Source organism: Rattus norvegicus, chromosome 4 (genome assembly GCF_036323735.1).
Source record: "Rattus norvegicus strain BN/NHsdMcwi chromosome 4, GRCr8, whole genome shotgun sequence".
Lineage (NCBI taxonomy): Eukaryota > Metazoa > Chordata > Mammalia > Rodentia > Muridae > Rattus > Rattus norvegicus.
The window spans coordinates 126512398-126531884 of NC_086022.1; the positions used below are offsets into that span (position 1 = coordinate 126512398).

The following is a 19487-nucleotide window of genomic DNA, read 5'->3' on the forward strand; positions in this document are numbered from 1 at the left end:
CCATTTGGATGTTGTTGGGTCCCTGCCTTCAGTTCCTCTTTTTATTGTGCATAATTAATATCGAGTGGGTCTTACGAGCAATAATTGGCCAGAAGTAATTGGCTCAATTACTTCCTGAGGCAAGTCATAGAAACTTAGGAAGATTTCACTGGCAGGCCTTCCTGTTTGCTGAAGAGCAATTTCACCTCACTTCACCGGGGTATTTGACACATAACAAACTACTCATATTTAAAGTACATATAGGATTGGTTGACATATGTATACCCTCATACTTACATTAGCATATTCAAGACAGTGAACCCATCTATCGCCTCCCTATCTTCCCATACTACTCGATCTCCAGGTGGCCACTGGTCTGCTGTCACTGTATATTTGCATTTCCCAGAGTTTTACATGAATGGAATCATACTGTTTGTTCCTTTTTGTCTCAATCTTTTATTTGGCATAATAATATGAAATTCATCCACCTTGTTTAATATATCAAAGTTTTGCACCCTTTTGTTGCTGATAGTAGCATCTTACAAAAATGGGACTCATTTGTTAATCCATTCACTTGTTGACAAACACCTGAGTGATTTCCTACTGTTCTACACAATAGTTCTTTTGAAAGCATCAGTCCCTAAGACATTGAATCCTCTGAATCCTTAGAACTATACTATAGTTAGGTGATGACATTCTTACTTGCAGAAGATGAGTTAAAGTCTAATGAAGGTAAATTCACTCAGCCAACAGCCAGGATTTGAACACAGCACAAATACTAGTCAAAGTTAAGAGCACAGAGGGATTCCTGTCCAGCATGCATGGACAGGCACTTGAAGTTAGAAACCAAACAAGACAAGCCCAGAAATTGAAGTCAGTGTGGGTCTTTTCTCTTTATCTCCCTGAGAGGTAGAAATTCTCTATGATACATAAAGTAAAATCATAAGACTGGGAGTGTCCTATTGCATCTGGAGAGGAGCCGCCTAGACTAATGATGTGCACATAATGTGTACTTAATAAACAACTACCGAAGGAATGAATGGTTAGATGTTTGACTGGATGAATAAGTGGATGGGCAGAGAGGTGGAAAGATGATGAAGGAAAGTAGTTATCTGATGGTTTGAGGGTAAATTCATCTAGCCTTTCCATAACGACTAAAAATACCTCCCAAGTCCTAAGACTGAGCAGATCACCTTGAGAATAAGTCAGCTCTCATCCCAGCTCAGTTAGCAGCGAGTGTGTGCGCAGTGAATTCACACAGGGAAGTCCAAGTCCTGGGACCCACACCCACTCCTTAGCATCTCAGGATACATTCACGGGCAAGGTTAGAGTTATTTGTATTGAGAGCTGAGAACTTCAACAGCAGGCTCCATCCTGCCCTTGCAAATGCTCCTTGGCTCCCCCAGGCCTCACATTCTGTCCATGAGCTTTGACAAGTCCCTGCTGGTGGAAGCCACATTGTTGCTGACTTCATCTGGCAGAGGCCCCGAAGCCCGCGAACCCAGGTTCTAGCCTCATCTCTGAAAACTCTGTTGAAGACAAATTTATTAACAGGCTGTTGTGTTAAATGCTGCACACAAATGCATATTTCCCATCTTCATTCAATGACATCAGGGTCTCTCTGGAGCCAAGATAAACACACACTGCTCACGTGACTAATTTCCTGAGAACTACGGAGGAGACTGCTTGGCAGCCTCCTCCTGTCTCCTTCTTGCCTCCCTTACCCCACACATCTCTGGAATCGCACTGAGTACACTGGGGTGAATGACAGTGAAGTGTAAGCAGGAGCTACAGCTTTGGGGGAACAGAATCTACCAGTTCAGTTGCAGAAGGATGCAGCTCACTACAGCCATGGGACTTCATCTGGAGCTCAGCGTGTACTGCTGGGGCAATGAGATGAGAACACCATTCTAGAGATGGTTGGCAAGTCTAATGATAGTTTTTACAGAAGTTTAACTCATTGGTGTTTTTGAGTAGACTGTCCCCTGCACAAGGGCAGAGACACTGTGTCTTTATCCATGCCTTCCTTTAGTGAACAGGATAGTGCTAGGAAAATGGTTGTCATTAAGCATGTATGTCGCAGATGACTGGTAACAGACAAACACCTCTTCTATTGTCTGCTCTGCCTTCTAAAGTATGAACCTCTTATATGGGGTTCTCCGTCTTTTTCTTTACCATTGTAAGCTCAAAGCCCAACCTCAGGCACACATTTGCCATTAATAACCAGCTGTTGCATGAATAAACAATTGTATTTAATGCCCCCTTATAAATGTTGAGATTAAAAGTCTGTGCCAATGGCCAGATACATGACACTATACCAGGAACAGGAGAGACACTATACCAGGAACAGGCGAGTCTGAAGTGGAGTAAGGATGGGATGAGAGATGGCAGAGAGCCAAAGAAAAACAAGAAACTGACAATGGGGACAAGTCTTGGAAGGCTGGACTGCCCTGCTTCCTGTAGTGATGGGAACACTTCTTAGTCACCAAGGCCAACCCGAGCTTAGGGGAAATTTCCAGCCCGCAGAGAGAAAGCTGGTGGAAGGTGGTGCTCTACTCTTTCACTACACCTGATTGTCCTGGGTGGAGCACCCGGGGAGAGGCAGAGTGGAGGATGAAAGCCCAGTGGCTTCTGGGATGACAGAGACAGGAGACCGTAGAGCTGGCTCTTGGTTTCCCAGCCTCTTGTTTTATTTGCTCGTCATCTTTGAATCTCAATATTTATGAGGGGGTTTTAAATACAACTGTTTGTTCATGCAACAGCTGGTTATTGATGGTAAACATGCACCTGATGTTGGGCTTTGAGCTTCGAGTGAAGAGGAAAATGTAGAACACCATATTAATACGCTCATACTTTAGAAGGCAGAACAGACGACAAAAGCAGTATTTGTCTGCCACAAATCCAGCATGTGGCAGTTTCTTGGGGCGTCCATAGCCCACTCTGAGTGAGTGTTCTTAGCTATTCTACTTCTATAAGCCACAGCAACATCATGGCACTATTGGGCATACAAGGCAGTGAGGCCTCCTAGCCCTTGTGCCTAAGGCTGCCTTGGCCTCCTTTCACTTCTCCCCAAATTATGGGTCAGAGCTCTCCTCAAATGCTTTTGTATAAAGAAAGTGCCAAGTTCATTTCATCGCTAAGCTTTACTCAAAGGAGCACACAAACTAGGTTGGTGTTACACAGCAGATAGATGTCTTCATATGGTTCATTCAGCAGCATCTCAACCACTACTTCCTCAGAGATCAGGCCAAATGAGCCAGCTTTTCACCACTCGGGACCATATTCATGACACTGGACTCAGTTCCTAGTCTTACATAGTTTGAATAAGGCACAGATGAAATATGGAGCCCCGTCCAACACTATTATTCACTATTGTGGAGATTATCACAATTTCTTAAAAACCAATAATCTGGAGTTATTTTGTTTATGGATTTGTTTCTAACTTTCCCTCATCATCCTTACACCTAAGGTATAGTAGGAACTATCTTTTTAGTTGTTTTATCCCCAGTGCCCAAACAAAGACTGAAGCATACTTAGTATACAATAAATATCCGCTGAAGAAGTAAATAGGAAAAAAAACCTGAAAGCCATTCCTTTTCTCCATCGTTTTCTAGGATATGCTTCCATTTATTTTTTTATACATTCATTAGGGAGAAAAATTGAGTAAAATGGTTCCAGTGAGCTCACTGACCAGCCATTAAAGACAATTGCTACAAAATAAGGGGCCAGACAGATGCCCCCTGCTGACCTGTTGGTTTTTCTTCCATCCAGAAAGGTATGTAAAACATTCTTCTTAGTGGGCAGACTCCCTGGTTGCCTATTGAGCATGCTCCAATGTTTCTGAAGGCTTCGGGGGTATGAAGACAAGACCCCAAGATCACAAGTACCAAGAAAGGTGTATGGCGGTGGAGGTTTTCATTCCTTAAGTGCATGGTCCTGAAGCTTGCTTGAGGCACCGGATAATCTAGAATCAGGTGGCTCTGCCTGGGCCCTTGCCAAGCAGCTCAGGCACAGTGGGGTCATGGAAAACGATGAGCATTAAGTTGTGCAGTCATAGGAGCCATATCTCTGGCAAGCAGACAATCAGGGAAAAGAGGCTTTAGGTAGATTAATATAGGTAAACATTTACTTTTCACTTAAACATTTAAGATGACTAGTTTTTTGCTTCTTCTCCTCCAAAACAAAGACTTGGTGGGCTTCCCATTCTGAAAGAAGAAGAGAGCTCATCCCATTTCCAAACATTTAAAAACCCCTGATCCTCCAAGCAGATGCAGATACCAGCCCTGTCTCTCCACCTTTGGAATGTTTCTTTGTGCGTGCGTGTGTGCGTGTGTGTGTTTGTTTGTGTGTTTGCTTTTGTTTCTGTTTTCAGTAAAATTTGGCTGAGCTCTGAGACTTTGTTTTCTTGCCTTTTTATTCCTTAAACAACTAGAGAGACACAATCCATTCTTGTAGCCCTAGGTGACCTCACTCTGATGGCATCAACAGAGGCCGTTCCTCAGATACAGCAGTTGAAGAACAGAGTCCTATACTGGAAAGACTTGAAGTTTTTCCATTTATGCCCTTCTGCATCAAGCTAGTGGCACACCCCAGAGGATGCAAAGCTCTGCAGCCTCAGAGAAAGCTGAAAAGAAACTGAAACCCAGGATTCCCATAAAATCTGCTTGTTCTCTTCTCCTATGTCCCCACCCAATCTTGATCTTTCCTGGACAGCCAAACACTACTTTTGCCTCTGTGAGTCAACTCAGAGGAGTAGTAGTAGATAGCATCTTCCAGGAAGGGTGGCAAAGAAGCAACTATTTGATTGAGCAATGTCTATGTGCTTCATAAGTGTTCATTCAGAGCCAGGCCAGTCCTGGAACTGACAAGTCTGAACATGTTGGTTCCAAGGTCTGGCTATCTGCAAGTCATTTAACTTCTCTAAGCCTTGTTTACTCACTTCTACAATGGAGACAAAATAAGGTTGTTAAAAATGGCGGTGACATGCAAAGGACTCTAAGTCAGCTCACAACAGAGATCTTCGTACATCGATGATTCCCTTGGCACTGCTTATCATTGCTAAGTTGTGAGGCCAACCTATTTATCCTACAGCAGAGGAACAGATAAAGAGAATAGAGTATATTTTATACCCAATGGATTGGTTTTTTTAGCCATAAAAAAAGAACAGTTGTATCATTTGCAGGAAAATGGTTGGAACTGGAGATAATAAAATTAAACCAGTCTCCAAAAGACAACTATTATCTGTTTTCTCTCATTTATGGATCCTAGGTTTTATATAGCTACATAAAATCATATGACATGAAGTCAAAAGAAAAATGGTGTAGGAATCGAAGAACTATAAAGACGAGGGAAAGGCAGGAAAAGAGAGGATGGCTGGGACTGTGTTCAACACTTAATATATACTTGCACAAAAACTTAAAAGTGAATTAATTTTTTAAATGGTGGTTGAGGCTGGAGCAACAGCTCCATCAGTATAGTGCTTGTTTTGCAAGTGTGAGGACCTGAATTCGAGTCCCAGAACACACATGAAAAGGCCTAAGGTGGTAGGTATGGTGGTCAGTGCTTAGAATTGAGCAATGGGAAAGCAGAGACGGGTGGATCCCTAGGGGTTGCTGCCCAGACAGTCTAGCCTACTTACCAAACTCCAGGCTAGTTAGAGACTGTGTGAGAAAGAACAAACAAACAAACAAACGTGGTAGATTACATTTGAAGACATCCAAAGTTATCCTTTGTGCTCCATACATGTGTAGCCACATCCATGAACTAGCATCCGTGCACACAGGCACACAAAAAATGGTGGTGAGCTGAAAGCCAGCTGTAACATCGCCATCACCACCATCGTCCTTGTCCTCGTCCTTGTCCTCCTCCTCCTCCTTGAAGACGAACCCAGGCTCCTAGGAGCTGAACAACTTTCCTGAGGTCAGAAAGTGACAAGTCAGGTGTCCAGATGTGTCTGACTACAGAAGCTAGGATCCCCCACTGGGATGGACTGTTGCTTTTGCAGGCCATGGCTTTATAGTGCCAGGAACTTAGACTCAGACACAGACGATGCCTCGGTTGGGAAACAGTGATCTGCTGCCAGCCCTCAGCTTCTCCCCCACTGCTCCAGATCCTGGTCTTGGAGCCAGCAGTGCTGATTCAGGTCTGCACTAGAGCAGAGGTCTTAACAGCATGTTACTCTCTCCTGCCTTTGTGCAGTCTAACAGAGTCTAGTGTGACTAAGACAGCTAGAGAATCTGCCTAGATGGCATATATTCAGAGGAAGCATGGGGGATGAAAACAAGGGATAAGAAACAATCTCTCAGGAAAAAATCCAAGAGTCATCTTTTTGATGTTATGCATCCATAAACACTTCCTTCTGCAGGAAACTCCTGTCTGCCCAACTCTTGATAACGTCTTGTTTGGTGCCTACAGGCACTGTGCACTATAGCCTGGTTGGGGTCATTTCCCAAAGAACAAGGCAAGATCTCTGCCTACCCAAGTACTAAAGCCAAGTGAGGGGAGTGAAATATTAAGCGAATCATGATGCTACTAAATACCCAACTGTGAGTTTGATACACATTCAGGGAAATTGCAAGACTTTGTTACAAAGCTTACAACTGGGGACCAGACCTTAAAAACCGTAGCTGATCAAAAATGTCTCAGAGGACATTTAATCTGATGATTAATGCATAAGCAAAGATCATGAAAAAGGAAACAAAGGATTTATAATCTCTCAATAGAGGTAATTTCATAAAGGCCCAAACCATCTAACTCACTTCATCTCTGGGTAGCATTGGGCGTTTTATTTTTCACTGGAAGAAAGCTTCAAAAGTCAAAAAACGGGCAATTACGCCTGGCATCTGTTTTTCATTCTTGTTTGGATAGTCTGAAGAGAATGTGGAATGATCTGGGAACAATAGCTGACTTTCCAGCACTGGGACACAGTTAAGGTCAAGGAAAGATCACTTACTAACGTTGAAGATTAAGGATTTGGCATATTTATATGTGAGATTCTGTTGTGGATACTTGGGCTATCCAAAATGTCAATGAAAATGACATTCAGGAGATAGCAGGAAGCCATTCAGATTTTCAAGGGGCAGCCAAAGGGAGAAACAATACAAACAGCATTGTCTTGTATACCTAAAGAAGACTGCCTAATAATGTGCAGCTACAACCTCACGGGATGGCAGTTTGTCATAATGAACACAAGACTTTTAATATCTCCCATGGGACATGCCTCTTCCAGGACCATTCTTAAGGGGAGAAAAGGGGATATTTATAAGATCCATAGAGTTAGCTACTGCTATTGTACGTCATTCAGACGCAAACTAATAACGAAGCTATGATCCGATCAAACCTTGAGCTTCTTACATCATAGTGGCCATTCTCCTTTGTCCTAGGTCATCTGCTTATTTTCAGGCTGTTTAATATCTCAAAGTTCCACTCATATACTGTTAGAATCTGTTAGTCCTTCAGAGAAACTGACTCCTTCCAAATCCCCGACATAGACTTCCAAATGTTTCAGTTTCCTCGTGGTGAGGGACACTTCAGGTTAGACAATGGAAAACCCAATTTACTACAGAAGAGAATTTACTCTGAAGTAAATGGATACTGAAAAATGTTCGTAATACAAGAAAAGAAATTGCCATGTCAGGGAAGTAGAGTACATCACCACATATTTTCATCCAAGTCCACACAAAAGACATTCATTGCTCTCTCGATGCAGATACTTGAACATACTAAAAAGTTTGGGCTACAATTTTCACCCTTTGGGGGAAAGGATTTTCATTTGCTGATTTAGATGCTTCCTGCTTTCTTTTAGAAAACATTGGTTTTTCTTTCTTTTTTTTTTTTTTTTCTTCTTTTTTCGGTGCTGGGGACCGAACCCAGGGCCTTGTGCTTGCTAGGCAAGCGCTCTACCACTGAGCTAAATCCCCAACCCTGAAAACATTGGTTTTATTTAGTTTATGTGTATGTGTGTGTTGCACATGTCTGTGTGAGTGCAGGCACACATTTGTGTGCAAATAATTGCAGAGGACAAAAGATCACTTTGGATCCTGTCTTAGTCAGGGTTTCTATTTCTGCACAAACATCATGACCAAGAAGCAAGTTGGGGAGGAAAGGGTTTGTTCAACTTATAGTTCCACGTTGCTGTTATCACCAAAGGAAGTCAGCACTGGCGGGGCTGGGGATTTAGCTCAGTGGTAGAGCACTTGCCTAGCAAGTGCAAGGCCCTGGGTTCGGTCCCCAGCTCCGGAAAAGAAAAAAAAAAAAAAAAAGGAAGTCAGCACTGGAACTCAAGCAGGTCAGGAAGCAGGAGCTGATGCAGAGACCATGGAGGGGTGTTACTTACTGGCTTGCTTCCCCTGGCTTGCTCAGCTTGCTTTCTTATAGAACCTAAGACTACCAGCTCAGGGACTGCACCACCCACAATGGGCTGGGTCCTCCCCCATTGATCATTAATTGAGAAAATGCCTTTAGCTGGTCTCATGAAGGCATTTTCACAACTGAGACTCCTTTTTCTGTGATAACGCCAGCTTGTGTCAAGTTGACATACAAAACTAGCCAGATCCCTTGGGGCTGGAGTTAGAGGTGCTTATGAGCCATCAGACATGGGTGCTGGCATCTAAACTCTGGTCCTTGTCATTGAGAAGCAAGTGTTCCTAATCACTATGCCATCTCTCCAGCTCCCACTTTCTTTTTTTTTTTCCTTTTTTCTTTTTTTTTTTTTTTTTGTCCATGACTCTCTCCTTTATAAAAGAGGACAAAAAGCTATTTCCAACTGGGGAACCATGTACAACAGGCTCCATCCATTCCAGTTCTTGTTTTGACTTAGTGGAAAGGACAGGGACAACCTCAAAAACGGTGAGTGGGTCACAACTGTAGTACTCTTCTAAGCTCTCGGGTGTATTATAAGATAGCAATTGGTTTGTAGGAGTCAAAGTAGGATGAGGGTTAAGTGAGCATGCGTTAAGGGGAGCCATCCTCTTTTGTCTTAGTTGCAGCAGATTCCTGGTGAGACACACTCCAAGCATCTCTCTGTCTAGAGATATATGTTTATTTAATTTTGGATGTATGAGTATTTTGCTTACATGTATGTATGTGTATCATGAGTGTGCCTGGGGCCTGCACTGGTCATAAGAGGGAATCAGATTCCTTGGAACTGGGGTTATGCATGATTGTGAGCCACTACCAGGTTCTGGGAGCAAAATCTGGGTCCTCTGCAAGAGCAACGAATGCTGTTAGGCATCTCTTTAGTCCCCACACTCCAACTTTTAACATGACTTTCATCCAATCGCTAGTTAATTCTTAGAAACAGATGGTATTGTTGAAGATGTAGTTGGCTGTTGCAACTGGGAGATGCTCCTGGCGTCTGGTAGGTAGAGGTAAGGGGTGCTGCTAACCCTTCTTTTTTTTTTTTTTTTTATTAACTTGAGTACTTCTTATATACAATTCGAGTGTTATTCCCTTTCCCGGTTTCCGGGCAAACATCCCCCTCCCCCCTCCCCTTCCTTATGGATGTTCCCCTCCCAACCCTCCCCCCATTGCCGCCCTCCCCCCATAGATTAGTTCACTGGGGGTTCAGTCTTAGCAGGACCCAGGGCTTCCCCTTCCACTGCTGCTCTTACTAGGATATTCATTGCTACCTATGGGGTCAGAGTCCAGGGTCAGTCCATGTATAGTCTTTAGGTAGTGGCTTAGTCCCTGGAAGCTCTGATTGCTTGGCATTGTTGTACTTTTGGGGTCTCGAGCCCCTTCAAGCTCTTCCAGTTCTTTCTCTGATTCCTTCAATAGGGGACCTATTCTCAGTTCAGTGGTTTGCTGCTGGCATTCGCCTCTGTATTTGCTGTATTCTGGCTGTGTCTCTCAGGAGAGATCTACATCCGGCTCCTGTCGGTCTGCACTTCTTTGCTTCATCCATCTTGTCTAATTGGGTGGCTGTATATGTATGGGCCACATGTGGGGCAGGCTCTGAATGGGTGTTCCTTCAGTCTCTGTTTTAATCTTTGCCTCTCCCTTCCCTGCCAAGGGTATTCTTTTTCCTCATTTAAAGAAGGAGTGAAGCATTCATATTTTGATCATCCGTCTTGAGTTTCGTTTGTTCTAGGGATCTAGGGTAATTCAAGCATTTGGGCTAATAGCCACTTATCAATGAGTGCATACCATGTATGTCTTTCTGTGATTGGGTTAGCTCACTCAGGATGATATTTTCCAGTTCCAACCATTTGCCTACGAATTTCATAAACTCGTTGTTTTTGATAGCTGAGTAGCTGCTAACCCTTCTATAAGACATTGAGCATCTCCTAAAATAAGAATTATCCACCTAGAAATGCCGACAGTGAGGAATCTTGCTTGCTGTTTGCTTTATTTAACTTGTTTATGATTTTCTATTATAGCTTGTCAAAAAGCATTTCTAGCAGATGGCTACAATTATTACGTCAGTCTGAATGAGAACTGGAGCTTTGAAACTGATTTCCAGTGGCCTCCTAAGGGTAGACTGCAGCTCTCTGGCTGGCCACCTCAGGATTCTCCAAATGATACCAAGCTCCTTAATACTGAGTGAGCTGAGCAGAGGATTTGAATCATCACCACCAATGAGCTTTGAGCAGCACGAGGTGACAGCCTTTCCAACTTCATCTATGCCATTCACCACTTCTGCACTAGTGTGAGAAGGGTCCGTTTTGAAGCTCACAGAATTTTATGAAACTAAATGCCTAGAGTCAAGACGACTCCTCTGCATGTGAGGTGAATTTCACATGCGTTCTACTAAATTGAAGGAATTACTCAAGAGAAAGAATAAAGAACATCACCTGAAGGTGTACCATCAGCTCGGCCATTGTGGAGGGGAAGATTCCAGACCAAAACAAGAACATTATTCACTACCCTAATTAGTCTTTAATATTTTGACTCTAGCCAAAAGCAGTTTTCATACCATAATTTTTTCATACCATAATTTTCCACCATAATTTCTTTAGATAGAAAAACGGTTTCTCTCAACTCACAGACAACTAACATGATATTAACAACAGAACTTTCATTAAGGGAAGGCATTTAGGGATTTTTTTTTTCTACTCTAAGTGCATACCAGACAGCTCTTCAAAAATCCTTAAACCCACAAATTTATTTGTAATAATAGGCTCTAAAGATCTCAAAATTTCAAACCTGACGCCTTCTATCACACAACATGACCCTTCAAAGACTTTTAAATAGTAGGACTCACATTTTATTGGGCAACTACGGAACCATCCAAATACCCTGATATTCTGTCTCTGAGGGAGATTTTCCTTTCCAGTTACGTGCATCACGGAGGTCTCATGAGTGCTGGGAATAAAGAAAACCCGAAGAACAACCACAAGAGGGGGGCACCCTTTCACTTGGCACACTCCCACCACTTGCGCTAACAGAGTTCATCATTTTCTTTCGAAATAAACTTAAAAACTTCCATTTTACATTTCCCCACGACAGTTGAATGAGTCAAGTGGCCGACAGTCATTCGCAATTAGAACTACCGGGTTTAATCAAGATCCTAACTTCTACAACTGCCTGCTTCCTTCAGTCAACACCTGTAGAAAGTTTTCCTGCAATCTTAGCATCACCGAAGACTGTTCGTGGCCTTAGAGAATAAATCTACTTAAACAGGAAGATTCAGGGCCTAATCGGCAGGAAGCGACAGCGTCTAGATGAGGTATAATGATGACAACGATGGACCAAAACGAAGCTGCTGGAAATGAGGTCAGCAGGAAAAAGATTCAAGCTCCTGGATCTACCTGGGTGCACAGACTCGTCGCTCAGAGCGGCAGCTATGTCAGTGGCATTCCGTCAGCAGCACCCTCTCTGAACACCTCGAGAAATTCAAGGTCCCCCTCCTTTCAAGATTAATTCAAGAATGCAGTCTTGAGGGAGAGTAAAAGAATCTCAACCCACAAGCGATGAGAAAGCACTTTTTGTTGCTTTGCTACTCTCCCAGGAAGGCACAGCCTTTGACTCTCATAGACACGTTCTCTGTGATTGTTTCTCCTCCAAGGTATTTTTCTATGTGTGAAGAGGAAAAGAGATCACAAGGCTGAAGCATGCACAGGGAAACAATGTGAGAAGCTTCGCAGTGCAGAGGATGCACTTCAGAGAGTGTCTGAAGAAAACAGCTACTGCTCAACCCCACGCAACCGTGTCTCTGCAGGAATGAACTCCTAGATCCTCAGCTGGCCATCTACATACACACAAACTCCCATATGAAAACTCCCACATTTATACCATATTTCTCTGGCTAGACAAACCATACGTAGAAGACAGATTTCATATGCCAATTTGGTGTAGCAAAAATGGATGGGCTAGCATTGACCGTCAAGTTGACTCGGTTTAGAATCACCCGGGGAAGAGAGTCATTATGAGGAACTGTCTGCATTGGGTTGGCCGGCGGGCATGCCTTACTTAAGTTAATTGGTGTGGAAGCACCCAGCCCACTGAGGGAGGCACCATTTGCTCAGCAGAGTCCTGGAGAGCATAAGGGTGGAGAAAGCGAGCGAATCATAAGCATATTCGTTCTCTCTCTGCTCTTGACTGTGGATGTGATATGACTAGCTGTCTCAAGCAGCAGAGTTCTTCTCTGCAATGGGAGCTGGAATTGTGAACTAAAATAAACCTTTCCTCTCCAGCACCGCACCCCACCCCCCCACCTCCCGCAGAGAGCATTTTATCACGGAAACTTGAAGTGAGAGCAGGACAATAGACAGAGAAAATGGAAAATGGCTAATCAGGGACTCCATAGAAGAACCACTTCTCTAGTTATTAGTGGATTCTTGGGTCTTAATTACAAAGTACTTTTCCTGAAAGCATTATCACGCTTAAAGTTTCTGACACATAAAGCCATGCCGTTTGAGCTTCTGAATACTTCACCAGACACAGAACTCTCACGAATTTAATGGTTCAGGGGAGGACAATAGTAGTTAACACATTTTTAAGACCCTAGCTGTCTCTGAAAGTCATTATCAGGAAGATGGTAAGCGGCTCCTGCTCACAGATGTACTACTAGGCTGACTTCAGCTTTCCCAGGAAGAGAAAACCAAGTACCAAGAATGAAAGACAATGTCTGGTACGACTAGGAAAAATGCAAAACGGAAGGAGCAAAGAGAAAGATATTCTGATCAGGACAGTGATGTTTACAGCCAGTAAGGTCAAACTTAATATTTAAACACTGTTGAGGGAAGGGCAAGTACTCATTTGCCTTTATAACAGCAATTCTCAACCTTCCTAACGATGCGACCCTTTAATACAGCTCCTCATGTTGTGCTGACCCTAACCATAACATTATTTCGTTGCTACTTCAGAACTGTAATTTTGCTACTCTTATGAAACATTATGTAACTATCTGATATGCGACCCTACAGGGGTCATGACCCACAGGTTGGGAACCACTGCTTTCTAGAGACTGAATGGGATGATTCATGTTGGTGCTATGATGCTTTCTCTCCCTGCACTCTGGAATATAACGTTTAACCTTCATCATTTCTAAGATGTCTCCAGATAATCTACAAACAGTTGACATTGATAATACAGAATGAATTAGCGATGGATTATTCTAGGCTTGGCTCGATTTCCCACTGGGGCCTGGGATGTCTTCAACTCATTTATTGCCGAACAACCCTGAATCAGCAGAGCAACCTTTCCCTTCTGAGTTGGGGTGTGAAAACGCGAGGAAGACACCATTTAAAGTTAGCGGCATGGGGAAGGCTCCCAGGAAGATGGTTACCTGCTCAGGCTTCAGCCCCGGGGGGACCCAGGCATATTCTTCCAAAGCACAGCCCGAGTCGTCATCTGAGGTTGAATTCCTCTGGAAGTCAAACATGAGCTTGCTAATGGTCTTCTCCATCTCCAGCGGCATCACTGTCACCATGTGCTCCTCCTGGGGACACTTGCAGTGCAGGCAGATCTTCCTGTAGACAGCAAACACAGCAGGTCAGAGGGAGGAAAAAAGCCATCTGTTTGTCTAGAGGCTGCCTGCCAATCACCAGCCTTCGGATTCCAACCCATAAACACAGTCACCAGCTACAATCCAAAGAGCACTGGTTTATAAATGTGTCAAATGAAAGCCACGTAGGTGACGATCAGGAACTACCAGGTGAGCATGCTGACACGCAGACCAACCTTCTTCCAAACACACACACACACACACACACACACACACACACACACACACACACACACACACACCAGTAGATACGAATTCCCTTCACTATAATATCCACTATAATAGCATTAAATATATAGAATCCACACAGTAACCAGAAATATTACCAGATTTAATAAACACTGGCATGTTTCTTTTTTTCTTTTAAGCTCTTAAATCATGCAAACAGAAAAAAATAGGTTATAAAAGAACCATGGGTATGATTTTTGTTTTATTTAGGAGTAAGGAACAAACATTTTTCCCTAAAACAAATGTGGTCCCAAGACCCTTATAGGAAGATGATTTCACCACCATTAAAGGTCCATGGTTTAAAGTCTTAATTAGAAACTCAAAATGTAACAACGTTTGTAGTTCACACATCTGAATCTTTTTTTTTTTCTGAGAGGGGGGGAAGATGGAGGGGAAAAGAGAGAGTAAGTAGTTTTCTTTGTTTTGTTTTGTTCTTTGGTGCTCTTTACTTCTTTTTGTGAGATAGGGTCTATTGTCAGTCTAGAGGTCACCAAAGAGGCTAGGGACCAGCAAGCCCCAGGGACTCACCTGTTTCAGCCTCCCTCTACCTCAGCAGTGTTGAAATTACAAGTGTGTGCTACCATGCCTGGCTCTGTTCCTCCTGACTGAGCTCTCCTTCCAACCGTGAATTATTCCATAGTTCTAGTCAAGAATGCAAATTCTTCAAACTGAGCATCTCCCTTAAGGTTTCCAGCTACTTCCTTATCCTTGTCCCTATCTAAATATTGTAACAGTGAGAATGGTAAGGTCAAGCAACACACACACACACACACACACACACACACACACACACACACACACACACACACACTTCTCTCTCTTAACAATAAAATAAGCAGAACGGAATGGAGGCGGCAAACTTTAACAAGTATTCCGCGTGGATGCTGATCTTTTTGTAGCACACTACAAAGGCAGTGAGAGAGCCCAGAATTCTAAACTCCATGTGTGTCTGAATTTTGTGACAACAGCTTTGTTCAGATAATTCACATAGCATAGAACCCACCCTTCCAAAGCGTATAATTCACTAGCTCTTAATATAGTCAGAATTTCACAATCACCACTAATTTTAGACACCCCCCACTAAACCCATGAACATGAACAGGGACTTCTCATAGCCCAAGCTCACACACCCTGACAACCACTAATCTTTCTGTCTCTGTTGCTTTTGCCTATTTTGGACATTTCACATAAAGGAACCATGCAGAATATAATCTTCTGGAACTAGCTTCTTTCACATGAAATAATGGTGTCTATCCAGGCCGCAGCATGCATCAGTCTCTTGAATGTTTATACTTACTGCTGAGGAATATTCCATTGTAGGGATGTATCGTATTCATGTATTTATCAACTGGTGGATATTTAGACTCTGTGTTCTTTTGAACAATTCTAATTGAATCTTTATATAGACCTAGGCCATCACTTCTCTTAGACAGAGACCTAGCAAAGGCGTCGCAGCATCAATCACACGAAAATGTTATCATCTTGAAGGATTGGCAAATTGTGTTCAAAATTATCTGAAAGTTCCCACCTTCAATGACGGCACGTTACACTTTCTCGAACTCTTGCCACAAGTGTTATGGTCTACCACGCCAACGGTAGCCACTCTAATGGATATGGCCTGGTATCTGATTTTGATTTGCATTTCCCTCAATGCTAGGTCAGGAAAGCTGGTCGTCTTCTTAAGTGATTATTATATGCCTTCTGTAGAACTTGCTGGAAGGAATCCCTAAAGGGAGGGCAAATTGAGGAGCCAAAGAAGGCCTGGTAAGCCCCAAACACAACTATTACACCTGATTTCACATGAATAGCTGTTCACTCCAACAACAAAAGCAGCAGCAGCAGCAGCAGCAGCAACAACAACAACAACAACAATAAATCACTCCGAACAACAACAACAACAACAACAACAACAACAAATCACTCCGAACAACAACAACAACAACAACAAATCACTCCGAACAACAACAACAACAACAACAACAATAAATCACTCCGAACAACAACAACAACAACAACAAATCACTCCGAACAACAACAACAACAACAACAATAAATCACTCCGAACAACAACAACAACAACAACAACAACAACAACAAATCACTCCGAACAACAACAACAACAACAAATCACTCCGAACAACAACAACAACAACAACAATAAATCACTCCGAACAACAACAACAACAACAACAACAAATCACTCCGAACAACAACAACAACAACAAATCACTCCGAACAACAACAACAACAACAACAACAACAACAAATCACTCCGAATAACAACAACAACAACAACAATAAATCACTCCGAACAACAACAACAACAACAACAACAACAACAACAAATCACTCCGAACAACAACAACAACAACAACAACAACAACAACAACAAATCACTCCGAACAACAACAACAACAACAACAACAACAAATCACTCCGAACAACAACAGCAACAACAACAACAACAACAACAACAACAACAACAACAACAACAAATCACTCCGAAAAAGCAAAGTCAAGGAGAAAAGAGGAAAGAAAAGCCCAGTAAATCGAAACCACAAGGGCTTTCTCTGTCTTCTCTGCTGGCTGCCAGACTACTACTCCTCATTTATAATTAACTGGAGCTCCCACAGCAAGACATTTTTATTTGCAAAGAATCTGCAACCTTTGAGTGATTCCCTGACAACTGGAGAAGCTAATTTAATAATCTCCATTTACAAGTTGGAAGCCCAAGTCTGAGGTGCTTTGAAAGGCATAGTGAGGCAGAGGTAAAGCCAGGAGGGATCTCTGGTTCCTCATTCTCTTGCTTCCCTTTTGAAAAATACAGTGGCAGCAAATAGCTTTCTCTTTTAATACACTAATTAAATAATTTCACCCAAATGAAGCATAACCAGGTGTGTATGTGTGAAAATAAGAGATTTGTTTTTAATGAAAAATACACATTTGTGAACGTAAACCTGATAGTAAAGCAGGATTTCTTTAAACACACACACACACACACACACACACACACACACACACACACACACACACACACAGAGAGAGAGAGAGAGAGAGAGAGAGAGAGAGAGAGAGAGAGAGAGAGGGAGGGAGGGAGGATGCATTGGTTTCATTCTGTCAGAGCTGACATTCTACCTGTACATAATTGGATTTGACACTGACAGGTTTCCAAGAAATCATCCCTGATTCAGAGGGTGGAAATGCCATGTTCACCACCCTTCCCAGCCTTTACCCTCACATAACCTCTGCAAATGCCTCACCAGAGCTGCAGCCATCAATTTGTTTGGTTCTGCAGCATGGAATTCACAATCCCTTCTTCTACAGGTTGTACGATATTGCCAGGTGAAGGCCATTTCCTGAACCATCTCAGCACAGCACAGCCATTTCCACCAGTGAGTACAACATTTGCATGAGGACTAGTGATTTATGCCAATGAACTGACTTGAATGATGTCAAAGAATTCATTATAAATGGGTGACTTGTGAGGGCAAAGATTCCACCTTATTTGATAAACATTTCTGACTATCAGCAGCATTAAGTCCTACTTTTCTCCCTCCTTTAGCCATTTTTCTTTTGAGAATTGTTTTGGTAGAAGGAATTATATGCAGGAAGGTTCATAAATAAAATTGAGCTGTCTAAATTGATGTCTCAGGAAGAGATGGCAAGTCCAACTTCTCTCATGCTCAACCTCCCTGAACTTCAGGCAAGTTTGAGGTTCTCCTGTGTTTGGGGGTTTCAAAGACATGATTCTGAAGATCATCATATTTCCTAGATCCTTTAAGTAATTCTTAAGACCTGCCAAAACAGGAACTATGGACTATGGGCTTTATAATTTGAAAGATGAAAAAAATAAAGCAAAGGTTTCTGATAGAAAACACACACACACACACACACACACACACACACACACACACACACACACACACCTCCTAATCATGAAATCCTTTATAAATGATGAATCTGGTCATAGAAAACTATTCGTCTTGTTGCCGAGACATTGCAACAAGAAAGATAATCCAGGAGTAGAAGCCATATCCTTGTGATGGATTAGACACATCTTAATCAGGTCTCCTGACTAGGCATGCTCTTAAGGATGTCAGTGGATCGCCATGCAGTAGTCCTCTGAATGCACTTGGAGGATGCTCTCTTAGGTGGTCTCTTAGATGGAAAGAAGGCTTTCAGATCACAGTCTGAAAACCGGTGTGAATTCTAACAGTAGACACAATGGTCCAAGAAATCCAGGCAATAAACATTTTGAACTTTTTCAAGAGGATTTATGTTAACTCAAAATAACTGACACACTGAAAGCTCTTATAACACTCAGGCTGCCTGCCACTCATCTGAGGCAAGATACATGCTCTACAAGAGCAGCATCTCTGCTTGCAACTCTGCCAGTTATTCTGCCTCCCGCCTTCCCCGGGGTATGGGTTCCATGGTCTCAAATACAAGGCTAAATCAGGCCCAGGCTGTCTGCATATGTTTAGGGCCAGGCGTGCTGCCTAAAGCATCTTAGATCCATTGTAAACCAATCGACTGACAGGAGGATCCAACAAGGACACATCTCAGGCAGTCAAGGGAACGGTGGGCAAGTAAACCTCTGATAAAGTCAAAAGGATAACATTACCCAGAGGTATCCACAGCTTTTCCCCAACGGACAAATGTGTCCCTAGGTATTTCAATTCCTCCATGACTATCATACCAAAGGCAAAAGAATCATCCCTTCTCTAAAGAGGGAGACATTTTTGTTTATTATACTTAGAATTTAAAGTTAATGCTTTCTTCTTCTTAACATACAATTAATGTAGAAAGAAGTCATAAATTACAGATAAGTAAAAAGAAGGAAAAAGTCTAAATACTCACAATCCCAAGATAATCACTGCTAAACAGAAACAGCTCCTGGACCAGTTTTTCCCTTAATACTAAGACGCTGGAAATCAGTCTTCAATCTGTATGTTCTCTATGAGTCAAGGGATAAGACTCTGGCCTGCGCAAGACGCCATCACTCACACACACACACACACACACACACACACACACACACACACACACACAGACAGAGAGAGACAGAGAGAGACACAGAGAGACACAGAGAGAAAGACAGACAGAGAGACAGAGACAGAGAGACAGACACACACAGACACAACCAGATAAACACACACACATATACACATACATACACAAAGATACAACCAGACACACACACACACACACACATACACAGAGACAGAAAGACAGAGAGACAGAGACACACACAGAGAGAAAGAGAGATAGACAGACACAAAGACACAACCAGATACACACACACATATACACATACATACACAAAGACACA

General features: G+C 42.6%; 1 protein-coding gene across 6 annotated transcripts in view; it reads right to left on the reverse strand.

Annotated features, from left to right (window-relative positions):
• The window catches only part of Prickle2 (prickle planar cell polarity protein 2), a 345220-nt gene that overhangs the window by 85631 nt on the left and 240102 nt on the right, over positions 1-19487 (reverse strand). For all 6 annotated transcript variants that reach the window (XM_039107621.2, XM_039107620.2, NM_001107876.2 and 3 more), the window contains 1 exon segment: positions 13709-13892. In XM_039107621.2, the coding sequence (XP_038963549.1) occupies positions 13709-13892 (184 nt within the window).